This window comes from Salmo salar, chromosome 16 (genome assembly GCF_965601325.2).
Source record: "Salmo salar chromosome 16, fSalSal1, whole genome shotgun sequence".
Lineage (NCBI taxonomy): Eukaryota > Metazoa > Chordata > Actinopteri > Salmoniformes > Salmonidae > Salmo > Salmo salar.
This window is the reverse complement of record NC_138306.1, coordinates 72,041,915-72,057,484: the sequence shown is the minus strand read 5'-3', so window position 1 is coordinate 72,057,484 and position 15,570 is coordinate 72,041,915. Positions and strand designations below refer to the sequence as shown.

The 15,570-nt window shown below is 43.6% G+C and overlaps 2 protein-coding genes across 2 annotated transcripts in view; one reads left to right on the top strand and one right to left on the bottom strand.

The window, feature by feature from the left end:
- Positions 1–5,714, top strand: part of LOC106574560 (cysteine/serine-rich nuclear protein 3) — a 30,854-nt gene extending 25,140 nt beyond the window's left edge. Inside the window, exons 5-6 of the mRNA XM_014150538.3 lie at positions 1,276–1,572; positions 1,815–5,714. Of these exons, the coding sequence (XP_014006013.3) occupies positions 1,276–1,572; positions 1,815–2,804 (1,287 nt within the window). The 3' untranslated portion in view covers positions 2,805–5,714. The remainder of the gene's footprint in view (positions 1–1,275; positions 1,573–1,814) is intronic.
- A 2,916-nt stretch (positions 5,715–8,630) lies between these two features.
- The window catches only part of LOC106574562 (sodium channel protein type 2 subunit alpha), a 44,000-nt gene continuing 37,060 nt past the window's right edge, over positions 8,631–15,570 (bottom strand). The window contains exons 21-27 of the mRNA XM_014150539.3: positions 15,397–15,519; positions 14,201–14,476; positions 13,398–13,451; positions 13,021–13,158; positions 12,427–12,531; positions 11,932–12,202; positions 8,631–11,806 (exon numbers count right to left, since the gene is read on the bottom strand). Coding sequence (XP_014006014.3) covers positions 10,614–11,806; positions 11,932–12,202; positions 12,427–12,531; positions 13,021–13,158; positions 13,398–13,451; positions 14,201–14,476; positions 15,397–15,519 — 2,160 coding nt within the window. The 3' untranslated portion in view covers positions 8,631–10,613. The remainder of the gene's footprint in view (positions 11,807–11,931; positions 12,203–12,426; positions 12,532–13,020; positions 13,159–13,397; positions 13,452–14,200; positions 14,477–15,396; positions 15,520–15,570) is intronic.

The following is a 15,570-nucleotide window of genomic DNA, read 5'->3' as shown; positions in this document are numbered from 1 at the left end:
TCGAGGCTGTCTAACGGAAGGTTTGGACTATGCTTTTGTGTTAAAGTATCCAGCAGTGCAGTGGCAAATTCAGTGTATTAATAATAGATTGCATAAAGCACACACAGTGGCACTTCTCCAAGTTCCTAAAGTGCATTACATTGTACACCAATGTGTAGCATGGCAACTATTGTTGTGCTAGAAATCAGCTAACATAGCAGAGAGATGAGGAAGGAATGTTTACCCATTAGTAAGCCGGGGATAACCGGGAAAGCACGATAGCGTTAGGACTAGGTTATGAGTTCAAGGTTAATGACAAATGACATTAACCTGAGTGGCACAGTCCTTTCTAGTCAAAATGACCTTTACATTCCTTATAATGTATTTATTCAGTGTATTCACTAGCACTTTCAGCTGCTTTATCGCAGAGATTCTAATCCAACACAAGGGGATGCGCTAACACAAGCAGTCAGCCATGTAATTGTTATCAATAATAATCCCCCTCATTGGTTTATGCTGATTCCTCACCTCGCTGTGACCTCAGACAGTGTGTTGGAGTAACAACTTTCTTTGAACAACCTGTGTAAACCATTTGTGTTGAATTGATTTACATCACCACCTAAGGTATTATAAACAGGAGATGAGCATTTATTTCATAGATACAAGGATACACATATAAGCACCTACAGCAGTCTATATGGCATGACTTTACAAGAGCCTAGATACATTATCCACTGAGTATACAAAACAGTATGAACACCTGCTCTTTCCATGACACAGACTGACCATGTAAATCCAGGTGAAAGCTGTGATCCCTTACTGATGTCACTTGTTATATCCACTTCAATCAGTGTAGATGAAGGGGAGGACAAAGGTTAAACAAATATTTTTAAGCGTTGAGAATTTAGACATGGATTGTGCGTGTGCCATTCAGAGCTTGAATGGGCAAGACAACAGATTTAAGTGCCTTTGAACGGGGTATTGTAGTAGGTGCCAGGCGCACCGGTTTGTGTCAAGAACTGCAACGCTGCTGGGTTTTCCATGCTCAACAGTTTCCCGTCTGTATCAACAATGGTCCACCACCTAAAGGACATGCAGCCAACTTGACATAACTGTGGGAAGCATTGGAGGCATCATGGGCCATCATCCCTGTGGAACGCTTTCGACACCTTGTAGAGTTCATGTCCTGACGACTTGAGGCTGTTCTGAGGGCAACTCAATATTAGGAAGGTGTTCGGTTTATTCAATGTACATCACTAGAGAGCATCACCATCTACTCATGTTTTTTTCTTCCAGCTGACCAATAATGGCACTGTGGAGTCGGACGAGGCCGAGTCTCTGACCCTGGACAACATCTCAGAGGACGACATAGACCTGGACAACACAGAGGTGGACGAGTACTTCTTCCTGCAGCCGATGACCACCAGGCGGCGCCGCGCTCTCCTCCGGGCGTCCGGGGTGCGACGCATCGACGTGGAGGAGAAGCACGAGCTGCGGGCCATCCGGGTGTCCCGGGAGGAGTGCGGCTGTGACTGCAGGGGGCTATGCAACCCCGCGACCTGCGCTTGCAGCCTGGCCGGCATCAAGTGCCAGGTAAATGGAGCTGTGGTGAGGGTCTCCTGAATTACCTCTGTCAGTATGTTTGCCTGTTAAATGATGGCTGGCTGGCTGGCCCGCTATTGGCTAGCTGGCTGTTTGCCTGGCTGTTTGCCTGTCTCTTCGACTGTTTGACCGTCTGCTATGCTTATGCATCTGTCTATGTGTTCGTTATTCATTGGAAACGGAACTGTCCAGTATTGGAGGCTAACTGAGGCGTTGGTTGTCTGTCTGTACAGGTAGATCGCATGTCATTCCCGTGCGGCTGCAGCAAGGAGGGCTGCAGTAACAGCACAGGCCGCGTCGAGTTCAACCCCATCCGTGTTCGCACCCACTTCCTGCACACCATCATGAAGCTGGAGCTGGAAAAGAGCCACGAGCAACAACAACCGCAGGTCACCAATGGTTACCACGGAGAACTAACAGTCAACGTCCCTGTCCAGCGTGCTCTGCAGTACCCCCTGATGTCTGACAACATCCCAGTCCCGCAGGCTCCCATCATGCACCTGCCGAGTGCCAGCGACGCTGAGCAGCATCTAGAAGAGGAAGCGGACGAAGATGAGGAAGATGATGAGGAGGAGGATGAGGACGATGGTAGTAGTTTATGTAGTGGCCTCTCGGACTGCAGCACCGACAGCCTGCACACTAGTGACTCTGAGGAGGAAGAGGAGGAGGAAGATGACTGTGGGTCTATGGAGGAGGGGGTGAGTGGACCCCCAGTCTCTCACACAGAGGTGGTTCCTCTCTCCTCTGTGTTGGGTTACACTGATGGCACACACACCAACACCAACCGCGCTAACCCCAACTCATACTACCACAACCCTTCATCAGGGTACTACCAGATGGACAACTCAGCCAACCTGAACCCCACACCAAAAGCCCCTAGTGAAGCTCCCTCACTCCGCCTCTCACTCCCCAACAGGGAGGAGGCCACCGATGGCCCCACGGTCGTGTCACAGGAACAGCCTAAAACCACCTCCGAGCCGCACACAGACCACCTCAGCCAGATAGAGGGACTGTATATGCATTTTCCCCACACTGACAAAGCACCAGCAGCCAACGCCTGTTCCTCAGCCCCGCAGCAGAGCAACACTCCCCACAGTGGGGAGACTAGTACACTACACCATGAGCAGTCCTTTCAGACGCAGGTCAGCGTTTTTCATCATGAATCGTGTTCTAGAGGCAGCTCTGCGGAGTGGTCACTAGCTGGCACAGCCACAAAGTCATAAAATCAGATTTTAAACCTAACCTTAACCCTAAACTTAACCACACTGCTAACCCTAATGCTTAACCCTAACCTTAAGACCAAAAGCACATTTTTGAATTTTTACAATAGAGCCAATTTTGACTCAGTAGCTGGCCTATCTAAGGGGAAATCGCTCAGTTCTGCCTCCAGGACAAGACTCATGACAATAATTGTCAATCAGCCTTTCAGACAGACATGGACGGTAATGATGTTACACTGTCACTGAAGAATAGCACAAGGTCTGAGGTATCTGTGGGGACTGAGGAGCAGCAGAGCCAAGGGACTTTCAACGGGCTGGCTGAGGCGTCCTCTCTCCTACCTGAGAATAAAAGGGATCCACCAATTCTAGAGACTAACACTAGTCACTAGCAGTGTCAGGTAGACTTGTGGCAAGTTCAATGAAACTGGTTAGTGTGATAAGTCAAATAAGCATTCCTTTGCAGCAAGTATGCACATTTGGATTAATGTGCTGACCAACTTAAAGGGTTAAAGGGATACTTCAGGATGTTGACAGTGAAGCCCTTTATCGCCTTCTCCAGATCCAGATGAACTTGTGGATACCATTTTTATGTCTCTGCATGTAGTTTGAAAGAAGTTGCTAACTAGCGTTAGCGCAATTGCTAACTAGAGTTAGCGCAATGACTGGAAGTCTATGGAAACCAGATGCTAGCTGTGACCATAGACTACCAGTCATTGCACTAACACTAGTTAGTGTTGGCTTGCAAAACTACCTCTAACTTCCTTCGTACTGGAGGAAGGATGCAGGGACATAAAAATGGTATCCATGAGTTCATCGGACTGGGACTGGGGAAGTAGATAATGGGCTTCATTGCCAAAATCCTGAAGTATCCCTTTACTAGAGAAACTACATGATGTCAGTATCAATTCATTTTCTGTACAGGAATAATGCTGTTTTTGACCTATCCTAGAAACTGGGTCGCCAGTTTGATTTGAATAGAACCTGAAGGACAGTGTTTGTTGTTTTTAACTCCTGATGAATGTACCTTTTTAAAGTGAACGATTAGGTTTCAAAGGCAAGCTGTGGGGTTTTGCCTCAGAAGGATCTTTGCACATTATTGCACACACAGTTTCCATGTCCTGGATCTGAACGTCTAACAGCTATTGGACAATGACTGTGAAATAGTTAGAATTAAACAAAATGATTCCTTATTTCAACAATATAACCATGTTGAATGGGGAAATGAAAAGATAATCTAATTTGAGTTAAATGAATGAACTAAGATAGCCAGTAGGGCTCGGACGATATCAGTAACGCGATACTTGTTGGTAGCGTGGCAATGAAACAAAACACGAAGCGGATTTAACTTCTTTAGGAAAACAGCCCTAATGTTGGAAATAAACATTGCTGTCATCCAGAGTCGCATGTCTTTATTTTCCATGTTATAGCTCACAATATTTATATATAGCAGGTTTTTAAAAGACCGAAGAGTTTTGTCTGCTTCGTGTTTACATTTTTGCCATGGAAAAAATATTGCAGTACTGGTATAGTCACAGCCTTAGTGGATTGAGCTTTTATATGGAGTCAACTGGAAAATGTATATAGCTGCAGTTTATTTATGGCTATACAAAGTTTATGTAATATTATGTGCGTTTTGATAATGAGAGCATGCAGTGGATTTTGAGGTACTTCAATTATTAAGCGTCGGTCTCGTGCTGATCTGTGTTGTCTCATAGATGTTGAATACTTCGCATGTATTTTGTTGAAAGGAAAAAACCCTGTTTAAAAATGAAAGTCGTTTTTTTTAAATATGCAGTGAGAATGTCAAAAGGAAACAAAGAACATTTATACTTTACATTAGATTGGACAATCCTCCAAGATACTGTAGTTGGAGCCACAGACTTATAATTGTCTCTAGTCTTACCACTACATTTAGGTCCATCTTCAATTGGACCATGAAACTTGGAAAATGTACGTCATTTGAAATCGTTTTAAACGTCTTGCTCAATTTCATGAGACAAGCTATATTTTCAGTGCTGCTATTATGATTTGATATCAAGTTTTATTGTCACATTCACAGGATACAGCAGGTGTAAAACAGTACAGAGAGAACCTTAACTTGCGATCTCTTTCCCAAAAATGCGCAATAACGGTAGTAATACAGATAAGGAGTAAAACACGGGAAATGCGACAGAAGAAAAACAGAAGAATAGAGTTATATAACGTTCTTATATACAGGTCAGTACAGTGCCAGTACTGTTATTACAATGTGCAGGGGTACTGGAGTGATTGAGGAAGGAATGGACCTACTCAATCAAAACATGTTCTTTGTCTACACTCTCTTTTCTCTATGTATCCAGTCTCTTCATCTAGCCCCTTTGTGGTTCTCCTCTTTCTCTTGCTCTCATGACCTCTCTCTCCTCTCACCCATCCTGTGACATCATATCACGTCAGCCAATGAGGTGGTATGTAGCGTAAGGGTGCCAAAGCGTTCATGTTCAGGTGATTTATAGTGAAGTAAGCTACATCTGTACCAGTCTCTGCTATTCTGCTGTAGATATGATTTGGTAGTCTATATTGTGGTCAATGTGAAAATGGGTATTTATTGTGGTTTATTCTCGCAGCAGTCTGTTGTGTCATGAAGGCCTTGAAGTGCACAGAGCTCATGTTGTTTTTGGTATTGTCCCAAATGGCACCTTATTCCCTTTATAGTGCACTTCTTTTGAACAAGGAAGTAGTACCATTATAGGGTATTTGGGACATAGACTTCCTGTTCTGTTTAGTTTTGTCCCAGAATGTCTCTTTGTTTATCAAGACTGCCTAGAACTGGGGGCCAAAAATAGATTTTCTCTGTTTGTCTCTTCTTTTTTGCACCACCATTTGTTCCTTTTTCCACAAACATCAGACTTTGAGAATAAATAACCAATGGAACAATTGTGTCCCTTGTCAATCATTTTGGTTACGGATTATTATGACCTTGACATTTTGTCAAGATGAATCATACATATCAGTAATGTATTGTTGTAATTATTAAAGAAAGACAAAATGTACATCCTAAACATAAATATGGATGTTTCTCTTTCTTTTTAAAAAGTGTTTGTCAACACCCATTTTCCAGTTCCAAATGTAGCCTCTGAAATCCCCAGAGAAAACCACTGCCATGTTGACTGTCTCGCCCACAGAGTCGGAGTGAGATGGATTCTCCGGAATGTGTCTGTTTCCCAGGGTAACACATAGCTAAGACTGCTGTCTTGCGCTCAAGACCTCTACATTATGTAATGAATTTGAAGAGTTCTTTCAGTAATGTCTCAGCAACTGATTATTCCAGGATATACAGCGCCTTCGGAAAGTATTCAGACGCATTGACTCCACATTTTGCTAGGTTACAGCCTTATTCTAAAATGTATTAAACTGTTGTCCCAATCAACCTACACACAATACCCCATAATGACAAAGAATAAACTGTTTTTTAGGCTCCGTCTGGGCCACTCAAGGACATTCAGAGAGTTGTCCCGAAGCCACTCCTGCGTTGTCTTGGCTGTGTGCTTAGGGTTGTTGTCCTGTTGGAAGCTGAACCTTTGCCCCCAGTCTGAGGTCCTGAGTGCTCTGGAGCAGGATTTCATCAAGGATCTCTCTGTACTCCGTTCATCTTTGCCTCAATTCTGACTAGTCTCCCGGTCCCTGCTGCTGAAAAACACACCCACAGCATGATGCTGCCACCACCATGCTTCACCGTAGGGATGGTGCCAGGTTTCCTCCAGACGTGATGCTTGGCATTCAGGCCAAAGAGTTGAATCTTGCTTTTATCAGACCAGAGAATCTTGTTTCTCATTGTTTGAGAGTCTTTAGGTGCATTTTGGCAAACTCCAAGTGGGCTGTTATATGCCTTTTACTTTCGAGTGGCTTCTGTCTGGCCACTCTACCATAAAGGCGTGATTGGTGGAGTGCTGCAGAGATGGTTCTGGAAGGTTCTCCCATCTCCACAGAGGAACTCTAGACTTCTGTCAGTAACCATCAGGTTCTTAGTCACCTCCCTGACCAAGGCCCTTCTCCACGATTGCTCAGTTTGGCCGGGCGGCCTGCTCTAGGAAGAGTCTTGGTGGTTCCACACTTCTTCCATTTAAGAATGATGAAGGCCACTGTGTTGCTGGTGACCTTCAATGCTGCAGAAATTGTTTGGTACCCTTCCTCAGATCTGTGCCTCAACATAATCCTGTCTCGGAGCTCTACTGACAATTCCTTCGACCTCATGGCTTGGTTTTACTCTGACATGCACTGTCAATTGTGGGACCTTATATAGACAGGTGTGTACCTTTCAAATCATGCCCAGTCAATTGAATTTACCACAGGTGGACTCCAATCAAGTGTAGAAACATCTCAAGGATGATCAATGGAAACCGGAGTCTCATAGCAAAGGGTCTGAATACTTATGTAAATAAGGTATTTCAGTTTGTTTAATATATTTTAATATATAAACATTTCTATGAACCTGTTTTTGCTTTGCCATTATGGGGTATTGTGTATAGATAGCTGAGGATTTTTTGTTTGATTAATCCATTTTAGAATAAGGCTGTATGTGGAAAAAGTCAAGGGGTCTGAATACTTTCTGAAGGCACTGTATGTATTGTTCTTTAGTATAAAGTCAGTTATAGCTAATACGATTCTGTTCTTGTTGATACCTTCGAAAGTAGTGATTGTAATGAATTGAGAAATAGTCAGAAAATACATTAGGAACAAGGTCTTAGTTTTAAACTGACTGTTAGATCAGTCAGTCTACTCTGGTGTTTTTGAGATGTCAGTCTTGTGCTATACCTCTATACCTGGATAGTTGACAACAGATTTATTCATGTCTAAATTATGGCTTAATGAGGAGTTCAGTAACAACATTGAAATAATCATTATTACATTCATGAAAATATTATTAAAATTACATAATACAAATACAATAAATTATAATAGGTTATACGGTTTGACTCAATGGAACTTGATGACAAAACCAAAATTCCCTTGCTATGGGGGGTTGTTTATTGCCGATTTGTGCTGTTGCTGAGCAACTATTTCTAGGTAATCATGGAAATTATTCTCAAGAGTTCAACAGACATAATATCCTACTATAATGACATCATTTGAGTACTTAATTGAGCACATAAGTTCAGTCTACTGCATGATTTGCGCCAGTCAACAAGCACTCATAGAGCATGTTTATTGAAAATCTCCTTGAAATCAGCCAGAAGTGCTACCCAGACTGGTCATGTGTCTCCCCACCTCTAGGTGGAGCCACTGACCTTATTTTGCAGGGAGTCCTCTCTTTGGTGGCAGGCAGGTTAGGGTATATGGTGGTCCTGTCTTCCCACCTCACACAGGCTAATCTGTTCCTGTATGGGGACCTTGTCACGGCTCACTGCCCATGGGTGTGTATTAAACTAACATTGACTCAAACAGACCCCCACTACAGCAGGTGCTGAGCACACAAAGGATTTGTATGGATTAAAGCACAGGGATATGAAGGCAGTTCATTGATACTATGCATATACTGTAATATTGTACAGTTTAACAAGTGTTTTCCATGGCTTCTGATCATGGTTTTTTTTCTGATGCAGGGAAGGAGGGAAGGACAGGGGTTGGGAAGAGTATGCCTGCTCGCCGCAAGGTATTGTGGGTAGGCAGTTGGGAGACACTACTATCAGCAAAGTGTTTTGAGGCGGTAAGGGTGGGGGTAATCTCAATCGCTCTCCCTCTGTATACAGTTGATATATGTCTCCCTGCTGCCTATTGACCATTCAACATGCTAACAATAGATTGCATAACGCAACAGTTTAATCTGATTGAAAATATTCTGTGTACAAAGTATGCTTTCCAAAATCGGGTTTTATTTTGGAAATCTTGATTTTGTGTTTTGTGGTCACATCTTTGGTTCTAACAAAAATGTCACTCGTCACACATTTGCAAATGTATACATTTCAGTGTAACATGAAATTCAACCACATGGATGATACCGTCAACCAAATATCCAGCAATATCCAGCAATCGTCATGCTTTCTGATAGAGCATAGCTTAAAAGAGAAAGGTAACAGGTGTGTTCTCCATTCTTTTGAATGTTTTATTTCATGTTTCCAGATGAGCTGATACTAGTCCTGACCTGCATGCCCTTCACTAACACACTAGCTGAAGGAAAAATGGCTGCCGATTGCTTTATGTTTCATATCTACAGAAATGTGGACCATACAAGGATTTCATGTGTCAATGTCTGCAGAATGTAAAACAAGCTGTAGAAAAACGGCAACTTAAAAGTTACTTTAAAAAGCAACAGTAGAAGTGCTATTTATAATACTTGTAATACAAGTAAACTGTAGACCCCAGTCACACACACTTGCACGCACACACACGCGCGCGCGCGCGTGCCCGCACGGACGCACACACACACAGATGTGTGCACGCAAACACGGGCGCACACACACGCGCACGCTCACATAATACCCTTTGGGGGTGGCCATGAAAAGATAAAAAGTGCTCTTACATCAAATGGAAGTGTTATGCATACTGTGGGTCCATTTAGAACACCATACTATTTATACATCGAACCAAACCACTATGTTGAAAGAATCAGGCTTTGAATTCAAATCATTCATGAACTATGAGTACAGTATGCAGTACAGACGAGTGGTAAACTCAACGCCAGGTGTCATATGCACATATTATAATGGAGTTAGACATCTTTGGAAAAAGACCATCAATGTGTTCCCTTTATTATATTTTTGTTAGTCATCTTTCTTTACAAGAGTGTTTCAACAGAAACAAGGAGTGGAGAGAGAGAGAGAGAGATATCGAAATACATCTGTCGGAGACATTGCTTTGTGACAATGAATGTCTACGAAAATGAAGATCTCATTGGATCCCTCTCAATGAATCTGTTGACATACATTCAGGATCTCTGTGTCCGTGGGCATGTTCATAGAAACAGCGAGGGGGGGAACAACGGCAATTCATATAGATGTACAAGATATATCTTTACCAAGTGTCACCGATGATAGGTTGCGGAATTAAGCTTGTGCATAATGTAACGTTCACGTGATGAGTAACCTTGCCTGAGACCTGAAGACCTGGGTTAGCTCCCCGAGCTAAGTCTCAGACCTTACCTCAGCGGGCTAGCACAGTCTTGTGGTGTGCAGGAGACCCGGTTAGTTACATATACAGCATCTATGCTTATTCCCAGAGTGATACACCAAAACTGCGGCCTGAGAACAAATAGTTCTGGGAGCAACAAAACGTATGTGGCGTTAGTATTGGAACATGGATTTGTTTAGTCGCTGAGTTTTGCTGTACATGGTGTTTTTACAACCGTGAAAAGCAGTGGACACATTCTCACAATTACACGATAAAACATTCCTTACCATTAAAAAAAGGAAATTATACAAAAATGCAAGAACCTTAACTAACACGGCGATCGTTATTCAAGACACTGGATGTAGGATGGTAGCAGCAGCACTAGCTACAGAAAACTTCACAGTATACTCATGTGTGTCAGATAGTAACACTCAACAGAAAATCACAAGCGGTTTCGCAACGGCTTTTTGAGTTGCCGTCTTTCACTTACTCCTGGCAGTGATACATAACAATAATCTTCCCCTGCCTTGTTACCCCCTGGAACAGTCCCCTTAAATGGCTCCAAACCTGCTCTCAGGCCTTAGCTAGCTACACATCAGTTTGGCCTAGCACCCAACACCACCACACCACCTCCACCAACACATTAGCATACATCGATCTTCCAAAACTGTAAACACGTTTTTCTTCAAAGCAAACGTCTTAGTACTTATCATTTGTCCTTTTGTTCGCTTATTTATTTTGCTCTCTCAGATCTTTGTCTTTCTCCCTCTTTTCTTTCTCATATTGGTCTTTCTCCAAATTTGTGGCACTGTTGTACGAAGGCAACGAGGCGGTGGAGGGCGTCATGTCCGTTTTCTCTGTGGAGGTGGAGTTGTCCGCTAACTGTCCTATCACCAGCACCTCATTGTCCTCCAGCTCGTACATCACACTGCTTTTAGGCTGCTCCTTGCAGAGCTCTGCTGCTTTCTTCAGAGCGAGTCGGGCCAGGTAGCGCCTGAATGACCTCTGGATCACCACGGCAGACATGTCTTCCTGCTTGCGCCGCAGGGTACTGGTGATGGGTTCGTAGGAGACTTTGGAGGGGTTGGAGGCCATGAAGCGCTCCTCCATCTGGCCCCGGAGGAGGTCCAAGCCTTCACCCTCTCCCAGGACACGCTTGGTGAAGGCAAACAGGATGTCAAGGCAGTGGATGCGCTCCCCACTGACCATGGGCAGATCCATTTTGATCAGCTGGATGTGGTTGGGCTTGGCCATTCGCAGCGGTGGGTCCAACGCGTCTGCAAAGTCCGACAGCTTGTCGTACTCCACGAACTGCGTGGCGTCCGGGTCGAAGCGCTCCCACACCTCGTAGAACATCTCAAAGTCGTCCTCGCTCAGCGGCTCGGCCGACTCCTCGGTGGCCACGCTGAAGTTCTCCAGGATGACGGCGATGTACATGTTGACCACGATGAGGAAACAGATGATGATGTAGCTGACGAAGAAGAACATGGCCACTGGCGGGTTGCCGCAGTTTCCCCGGTACAAGGTGCCCGGGTGCTCCATCTGGCTGTCACAGTCAGGCTCCTTCTTGTTGAGGATGGGCGCCAGGAGGCCGTCCCAGCCCGCCGACGTGGTGATCTGGAACAGGCAGAGCATGCTGTTGCCGAACGTCTCGAAGTTGAACATGTCGTCGATTCCCGCCTCGTGCTTGACGTAGGCGAAGTTGGACATGCCGAAGATGGCGTAGATGAACATGACCAAGAAGAGCAGGAGGCCAATGTTAAACAGGGCAGGAAGTGACATCATCAAGGCGAACAAAAGCGTCCGGATGCCCTTAGCGCCCTTGATGAGACGGAGGATGCGGCCGATTCTGGCAAGTCGGATGACTCGGAATAACGTTGGGGAAACAAAGTACTTCTCAATCAATTCTGATAAAAACATACCTGTAAGGACAGAGACAAAATACCACACCAATTAAACACATACAATTTCTCGGTTACAACTCCAAACATTTCATTCTGAACGCTACATTTGCATTCAAACGACTATGAAGAGTCAAGGTTCTTACCTACGATTGAAAGGATGACAACGACAAAGTCAAACACGTTCCAGCCAATGGTGAAGTAGTAATGGCGGAGGGATATCATTTTGAGCGTACACTCCCCAGTGAAGAGCACTATAAAGACAAAGTTAATCCAGTGGAGGATATTTTCCCTCTCTGGTGTCTGGTCATCCTCTTCCACCATCATAGTGACCATGTTGAGGCAGATGAGGATCATGATAACAATGTCAAAAGCCTGCTTCGTTATGAAGTCAAACACACAGCCTTGGAATGCATTCTAGAATGGAAAGACAGATGAAGGGAGAGAGAAAAACAGAGAGAGGAAGAGAGCGATAGAAATATATATATTTAATCATCATGACTGTGAGAATTCAAAATAAATATTGATTTACATTTTTTGTTATTTGCTTAGAGAAATCAGTCTTAAATATTCATTCTTAATATTTGAGCTACTGCTTGGTTTAATGGTTATTGTAATATCGATAGGTGTCAATATCAAACCGTTGGCCTGGGAATAGGCTTCTGGGGTTTCTTGGAGCCGAGCTTCTTCATGGCATTGTAGTATTTCTTCTGTTCCTCTGTCATGAAGATGTCCTGACCTCCAAAGTAAAGGGAACAGTACAAAACCTGGTAAAAACCTAACACACGGACAGCCAGAGTGTGCATCTCTCTCTCTCTCTCAAGTTTCTTTCAGTCATTGTTAGCTCAGGGCTAGGCGCGCTTTTCAGATCTCTCTCGCTCTTTCTCCTCCCTCTCCTCTCGATATCTCTCAGGCTATTTTACACTCTCTCTCCTCTTCCTCCTTGAACTTTCTTTATTTTTCTCTTGTCTCCTCTGTCTCTGTATCACAGAGACTGCATTCACAGTGTTAGCTCTCTTATTAACGACTGGAAGGTGAATGTGTGTGTGTGTGTGTGTGTGTGTGTGTGTGTGTGTGTGTGTGTGTGTGTGTGTGTGTGTGTGTGTGTGTGTGTGTGTGTGTGTGTGTGTGTGATGTAACTCATATGCCTGCTGTATTTAGAATAATCTCTCAGCTAGCAGCAGGTTTGACAAAACACTGAGCTCTCGATATCGCAGTGTATACTGAATACGTATCTTTTTCTTCTGTTGGTTGAAGTTGTCAATGATGACACCAATGAAGAGGTTGAGAGTGAAGAAGGAGCCAAAGATGATGAAGATGACAAAGTACAGATACATGTAGAGGTTCTGTTCATATTGGGGCTGAAGTTCCACCTGAAACACAAACAAGAAAGATATACACCAAAATGTTTAATCATTGCACATATTCCACCATATTCAAGTCAAACCCTCATTTACAGGACATTCCTAAAGGAAGAAACATTTTTTACAAAAGCCATAAAAACACCAACATTCCAATAAAAAATGTCAACTCAAAACCTTAAATACAAGAGTCAACCTGACTTTAAACTGTCAGCCATTTTCCATGACCAGAGCCCCAAAGAAACACTTACATTACGAGAGTCCACAGCTGCGTACATGATGTCCATCCAACCTTTAAATGTTGCCTAGGAGCAGAGGACAGAGAACAGAATGAATGACTCTCTGAGGGGTCACTCTCAAGTGGTTACTTACATCTGACTTCCCTGTTCCTTTGCTGCAGCCTTGCAGTCAGGCTCCGCTCCACTACTTTTGGTTAAGGAGAGCTATTTTGGTAGCAGGAAGAAAATATTAAATGAACAGTCACAATACTCTGTGAAAGGTGCTAAGCTATGTCTCGAACAAAAAATACTCTACACTGATTTAAAAGCACAAAAGTGGCATAAAAAGTCAAAAACAAGACCGCCATACAGGCATACGGTATATAGACTGAGTGTACAAAATATTAGGAACACCTTCCTAATATTGAGTTGCATCCCTTTTTGCCCCTAGAACAGCCTCAATTCGTCGGGGCATGAACTCTACAAGGTGTCGAAAGCATTCCACAGGGATGCTGGCCCATTTTGACTCCAATGCTTCCCACAGTTGTGTCAAATCGGCTGGATATCCTTCGGGTGTTGGACCATTCTTGATACACACAAGAAACTGTTGAGGGTGAAAAATCCAGCAGCGTTGCAGTTCTTGACACACTCAAATTCCTCTGATCAGTCTATGTCATGGAAAGTGCAGGTTTTCCTAATGTTTTGTTCACTCCGTGTAAATTAACATTATATGCACGTTTCATAATAGCTACACTTTTAAAACCAGATTTATTAAAGCATAATCTTCCTGAACGCCAACAGACAACTGACCATGTCCTCATGCCTGTCCCACTCACCACTTGCAACAAGGCCAAATACCCGGCCCCGACATTATCAAAGTTGATCTTGACATTCTTCCATCGGGCGCTGTCATTGGCCAGGGCCAGACAGTCGCTCTTGTTGTTGACCACCTCGATGGGAAAGGTCTCGTCGTTGGTGGTGTTGACGCAGTAATAGTACTTCCCTGCGAACAGATTGACGCCCATGATGCTGAAGATGAGCCAGAAGATGAGGCACACCAGCAGCACGTTCATGATGGACGGAATGGCACCCAGGAGGGCGTTCACCACCACCTGTCAATCAAAGATGACATGGTTAGAGCGCTCGATCAAACCGGTTCTCTGAGGTTTCTCTGGATAGGACTAGAAAGTAATGTGACAATGTGTTGAGTGAGATAAAGTTGAAGCTGAAATGCACACTCTTGTTACTAAAGAACCATGCATTTCTAGGCTTATCAAAGAATCCTGGTTACCATAGATAATAACATATGCAATAATAATATAATCATGTATAGGGAGGGTGAATAACGCTGGTAATATTGAGATATTTTGTTAGGTTTAGGAACACATTATGTGTACAGTATTTTCACTGTGTTACTTTCAGTACAAAGCATGTTACGAGCGCTACCACAAGAGTTTGACAGTTAACTATTTAAGGAAAGGAAAAGGACGGAAACGCTCTTTCAAAGGAGTGGCGACAGAGCACATTTAACCACTGTAAGTTCAAAAGCAAAACAGAAAAAACCTTAGAAGAGTCAGGGTGAAGTCACAACAGTGTTTACTGTAAATGAAAAGACACACAAAGAAAATAATTACACATCAAAAGGCCCCACACAAGCAACATCGAGGCAGAGCAATGTTAGAATCTATCGACACAATGTGGAGAAAGTAATGCAGATACACACGAGAGACATATCTCGAAATCTAGCTCTATACACAGGCATGCGTCCATTTAAAATACATCACTGGTTTCTGTTTTCCTCCTTCTAGAAAGCCTCAGTCATTTAAAAAGGACTGTGGCTAAGAATGCTACAAGATGTCAAATGTAACAAGGCATTCATCTCCTAAAATAAGTTACATTTAGCTATGACATTTAGTTATTTTCAAAAGACTCAATTGCAGTGGACTTTATCATAACAAATATCCTAAAAGCTGCTTGAGAGGCTCTTTCTGATTGCAGTTCAGCATGAAACATGTTCTCCAGTAACCCTTACCCTCATGCCCTCGAACCGTGACAAGGCCCTCAGGGGTCTTAAGGCCCGCAGGGTTCGTAGGGATTTAATGGCACTCAGCTCAGAGTAGCCTAACGCATTGGCTACCAAGCTCACCAGAGACACCTGAGAGAGAGAGAGAGAGAGAGAGAGAGAGAGAGAGAGAGAGAGAGAGAG